At 30.3% G+C, this 6000-nt stretch overlaps 1 protein-coding gene across 2 annotated transcripts in view; it reads left to right on the forward strand.

The window, feature by feature from the left end:
• igl (IQ calmodulin-binding domain containing protein igloo) overlaps window positions 1-5297 on the forward strand; it is a 557622-nt gene extending 552325 nt beyond the window's left edge. For both annotated transcript variants that reach the window (XM_089649614.1, XM_089649615.1), the window contains exon 5: window positions 2715-5297. In XM_089649614.1, coding sequence (XP_089505740.1) covers window positions 2715-2822 — 108 coding nt within the window. In that variant the 3' untranslated portion in view covers window positions 2823-5297. The remainder of the gene's footprint in view (window positions 1-2714) is intronic.
• The last annotated feature ends 703 nt before the right edge of the window (window positions 5298-6000 follow it).

A 6000-nucleotide genomic window follows, 5' to 3' on the forward strand; every position in this document is an offset into this window, starting at 1 on the left:
CGGGAAATCGACAATTTACATTTCATCAGTTTGTACTTAAGTATTATATAGTAAAATAAAACCAATTATGAATTTCCTCCTTGTGACTTTAACTGAGACAGCATAATATGGAATAAATTATTTAAATAAATTATACAAAACAAAGGTTATATAAAACGAAAAATTTACAAAACAATATATTTATAGCCATGGAGAGAGGTTGTAGGTATAAATCAAATCATAATAGAGATATAAACAATAGAGACATAAACATTATTCACAAATCATCAGAGAAATATTATTTTATGGACCTCTTGTATTTGGTAAGTTCGCAACTGAAAATATCAACCTTGGATAATACGCTATTGTAATTATTGCATAGTCTGTTCAGGCAAGAATTCTGCTTAGAGTTGGTTTTGCTTTGATCAACCCTGTACAGGACACAAGAGCGTGTTGAACGCGCAGGTACATTGAATGGAATCTTGTTTAGCAACTCTGGGCATTGAATATTATTGTTAATTACTTTATACAGGAATAGTGCATCCTTATGATGCCTCCGTACACTCAGTATCATAATCTATACCAACACTTTGTTGAATCCTACAAATTAGCGTAGCGTTGGTAATGTAGTTTTAGTGATTTGTCTTGTATGTAGTATTGTTTTAGCTTATATATTATTTTATGTTACTGTTACAAGTTTTATTAATATTGTTTTATATTCAGTTTGTCAGTTTACTGTTACATCATGATTTAATTTTTTTTTTGTAATTTTCGATAGCTTACTAGAAATGTTCTGTTTTTAAAATCCATCCAAAACACATTGTAACCACAGATATTGTAATTGTGGGATTTATGAAACTGAAAGCATTTACAAAAAAATTGTATATTTGCCACAGAATTTTTGCCTTTCAAAAGAAGAATTTTACCTATCGAATGTCAAAAAAACATAGTACAGCTATTCAATGACATTGTAAAAATACGAGACACGTCGTATTGACTGTAATCTAAAGCAAAAACACCGCTTATGAAGAACTTGAAGTATTTTTGAAGTATTTTTTTGAAGTATTTTTCCCTAGATATATGTAATGATGTAAATGATGTTGAGCAAAAGTGGGTGTTACATTTTTGTGTTGGTAATACCTATATGTTTTTGACGAGTACGACTTTCAGTTAAAAAGCTGTTATATTGTTTTTCTTTTATCATTTGAGTTATTGTGTTTTTTTGGACAAGATCATTAAATTTTAAAACTTTAAATTCTTCAAAAATTAGGTGTGTTGGATAATCTCTTAGTTTTTTTCAATATTATTTTTATAATTATAAGTTGTACAATTTCAACAGGGAGTAGATTTGTTTTGTAGGATTTTTAAATAGTTTTTTTTTGTAAAACATACACATTATTTAGTCTTTCATCTTGATACTAGTCAATAATATACACAAGACATATTCTTTCCATTTGGCAAAATTCCAATATGAATACATTATGTATTATTATTTGGTGTGGTTTGATGATTGAAAGCCTGGCTTCATTTATTTACAAGAAGTTTTTTGGCACTCGTCTTCAAGCATAATGATTGAGTTTATCTCATTGTTCTTTGTTTATTCGTCGAAAGTAGACTATTTCATTCATTCCCAGTCAAGGTCAAGGAGTCCAGAGGTCAAGTAAGGCTTCTCATTTCAAGTCTTGTGATATTTTCTTATTATTCCTAGGTCTTGTTGTAACGTCGCTGCTTTCAGAAGAATTCCATTAAGTTTGTATGGAAGTTTAGGGTTAGTTTTTCCAATACTCTCCTCTCCACATAAAGACCTAGGTAGTATTTCTTCTCCTCTTCACAAAATAACTATCTCTTCTAATCTCCTCTCCACATAAATACTTAGTATTTCCTCTCCTCTTCACAAAATAACTATCTCTTCTAATCTCCTCTCCACATAAAAACCTAGGTAGTATTTCCTCTCCTCTTCACAAAATAACTATCTCTTCTAATCTACTCTCCACATAAAGACCAAGGTAGTATTTCTTCACCTATTTCTTCTCCTCTTCACTAGTCTTCTAATCTCCTCTTCACATAATAATAATAATAAAACATTTATCTGTCAAAAGATAAATTTTACACATTTTTAACATAAATTCTATTGACAAAAAGGTCACTGCTCAGCTATGCATGCCGGATCTCTCCGGGAATGCAGCTGATTTTCAGCAGTGCCTCCAATATAATAATAATAATACATACATATTTAGGTATAATAATGAACAATGAAATAATATTAACAATAAAAACTCAAATCAACACAAACAAATGAAAATAAAAATAGAAATAGTAGGTTATACAAATCAATGCAAATTAATAATATAGTCCATGAATAATAAAATTAAGAACCAATTAATCGTTCTTCCCTCCACATAATGTCCTAGATTATATTTCTTCTCCTGTTTACATTTATACCTATTTTTTCTCTTCTTCATGAAATAAGTATGTCTTCCAATCTCCTCTTCATATAATGACCTATTATTTCTTCTCCTCTCCACACAATGACCTAAATTTCTTCTCCTGTTCACATAATGACCTATTTCTTCTCTTCTACACAAAATAAGTATGTCTTCTAATCTCCTCTTCATATAATGACCTATTATTTCTTCTCCTCTCCACACAATGACCTAATATTTCTTCTCCTGTTCACATAATGACCTTTTTCTTCTCCTCTTCACATAATAACCGATTTCTTTTCTAACTTCCAGGCCGAAGAGTTGGACATCGACCTCACTGACCCCGAACTGAACAAGGCGGCTACCAAGATCCAGGCATCCTTCCGGGGACACAAGGTTCGCAAGGACACCGACAACTAGACGCCGGCTGAATCAATCTTGCCGCTTAACCTACGTTCCCCGTCTCACTCTATGGCTTCTATCGGCCATACCAGAGACAGTAATAATTATTATTATATCAACACTGTTTCATCTGCCCACCGGAATGAATATGATTTAGTGTGTACCGTCAGCAAGCGTGCGTACAATGGATTTTGTGAACAAGGTCTTCTGTTATTGTACGATAGATGGATTTGGTAAACGAAATCTTCTATCATTGTGTGATAGATTGATTTTGTAAACAAGATCTTCTATCATTGTGTGATAGATTGGTTTTGTAAACAGAGTCCTTTTATTGTTCAAAAGATCTATTTTGCAAACAAAATCTTCTATTATCGTGATATGGGTTAATTTTGTAAACAAGTTGTCTCTTTACTGTACGATAAACTGTTTTTGTCAATAAGGTCTTCTTGTATTGTACTGTAGACAGATTTTGCGAACAAGATCTTCTGTTACTGTACGATAAATAGATATTTTGAACAAGGTCTTCTTGCATTGTGCGATGGATAGATTTTGCAAACAAGATCTTCTATTATTGTATAGATTTTGTGAACAATGATTTCTCTGTGTGAACCATCGATTGTTAACAAATTCTAAGATAGATTTTGTAAACAAGGTCTTCTATTATTGCATGATGGATGAAATTTGTGAACAAAATCTTGTTTTATTGTACAATTAGATAGACTATGTATAAAAGGTATTTTCACTGTTCAACGGTTGGATTCTATAAACAAGGTCTTGTATCGTGGTAATAAATGTTGGTTTTGAAATCAAACTCTTCAATTATTGTACAATAGATAGATTTTGTAAGCAAGGTCTTCTATTATTGTACTATAGGTACATTTTGTCAACAAGGTATTCTATAATTGTACTATTATATAGATTTTGTCAGCAAGGTTTCATATTATTACAGTAAGATACAAAGGTTTGAAGATGGCTTTCAGAATGATCCCGGATTGTAATGTTATGTATTTTGTATATTTAATTGCAGTTTATTATGTTTTTACCCCTATTTGCTATTCCCCGTCGCTATAAGACTATAAAAATCGACAAGCTAAACACCAAAAAGAGTCGTGAGTTGATTAAATGAGATGGTAGGTATAGAAAGAAAAAGAAACAGCAAAAATAATGTTTAAAAATATATCTGTGGATAAATAACTAGGTACTTACTTAAAACTTGAGCAGCTACTGGTTAGTTACCACATCACTGACTCATATCAATATATTGATTCTCTATTAATTGAAATTCTTGAATATTTAAGACCATCAACCCAAATATGTAAATTTCTAACTGAAATACAAAAAAAGATATTCATATGTTTCTCAGAACTCTGACTCCTCGACTCGAAAGAAAATTTTATTCATGCAGTAAAGAAGAAAATAATATTTTTTTCTTTCTACTTGTTGATAAGGCCAGTTTTTCACAGATATGAAACATATTTTGCTGGAACACAGCCAAGTAAGAAACAATAACATGTCAGACCAAGCTATTATATTGACATTAAACTCCCAACCACTTAACTTTGACACATTACATTGTCAAGCTGTCAAGCCATTTATAAATGAATATTTTAAGCTTGTTGATTCAACTTTGTGCAAGAAATTAGAAGAGAAAACATTTGACATTGTGCAGAGAATCGAACGAAACGTGTAAAATAGATTTGTCAGCATGTTTTTAGCTATAATAATGTAAGAATTGATAGATTTTAATTTAAAGCTTTCGTCAGATTTGCTTGAAAAAATAAGTTTAAAGTGTAAACTTTAACAATAATTGCTAGTCACATGTGCGTTGTAGCGACCAATATTAATTGTGTTCAGTTATCTAGGTTGTACTGGGCTGCTAAATTGTGTTTTGTGACAAATTTGCAACTTAAATATAGCTTAACTACTTTAACAGTTAGAATTTCAACTATCAGAGTCTATTTGTTCAAAAAACATTCTTCTTCCGATGTTGATACAATCTGAGCTTTGACTTAACCTAACATTAAATTGGCTGCTTTATTTTTTCCTGAAATGTGAATTGAATCAGACAGTTTAAAAATATAATAATAATTGCATTTACTGCTTTGGAGAGCATTTTAAAACAATTAATACAAAAAATGGAGGGAAACGACTTATGTATAAGGGTAACAAAAACCTTTTGACTTGGAACCTTTGAAATTACATAAGATTAATTCGAGTTTTTCATTATCGCAGGTTCGACGTTTCCATTTTTATTGATCAACTTTTATTGAACGAAATATGCTTTCAAGTGTCGAGTTGATCAACAAAAATTGAATTGTCTCAACACACTATGAAAGTTTGAAAATATTTAAAATGGAGTTGAAAATAGAAAAGTATGTTTTGAGTTGTAACACAGATGGCACTAATGTTGTTTAGATTCCATAGAAATGTTGTAGAATCACCAGCTTTGCTGCCACAGATTTAAAAAAATATGTTTGAATGGAAACAAACCATAGACAAAGCACTCTCTTTAGGGTGAATTGCCTAATACAAAAAAAAAAAAAAACAAACCATAGATAATAAACATAATGTAAGATAAATAGATGTGTGACTGTAGAAATATTGTATGTGAACTTGTATGTATTACTGAATCTGTAATGAAAAAGCTTTTTGAAAAAGGACTATACATAATAAAATATGTTTTAACTATTAAAAGCGCTTTTAAGCGTATAGTTTGAATGTAATTCATAGATGTCACTTGTGTCTCATATTGTTACAGCACTTAATGCTTTTGTATTATCAACTCCAATGTTTAATAAAGGTCATTGTTAAGCATTATACTAAATAATATGATCATTGTTGCTTGAGTTCTTATGTAGTGTAAAGTGGACCAGTCTGAAGAAGAAATTGAGAGGAAAATTTGGTAATTTACAGAGTATTTGCATGCTACAATCGGAAGGGGTCAATTCTTTATTTAATTGTGATCATCAAAGATGATTAATATGATGTAAAAGTCAATATTTTCCTAACCTTAAATTCCTTTTAGTGGAATATTTATAAATATGTATTTAGTGACAATCCTTTTTTAAACCACTTGTTTCTTATTACTGTATGCTGCATAACATTGTATTACAATATCCTAACTGTATACTTACATAATTAATAAATTTAAAAACGAGTCCATATTTCGTAAGTTTTTAAACATTAAAATACAATA

This window comes from Hesperophylax consimilis, chromosome 30, assembly GCF_061612785.1.
Source record: "Hesperophylax consimilis isolate HC1 chromosome 30, BYU_Hcon_1.0, whole genome shotgun sequence".
In the NCBI taxonomy this organism is placed as follows: domain Eukaryota; kingdom Metazoa; phylum Arthropoda; class Insecta; order Trichoptera; family Limnephilidae; genus Hesperophylax; species Hesperophylax consimilis.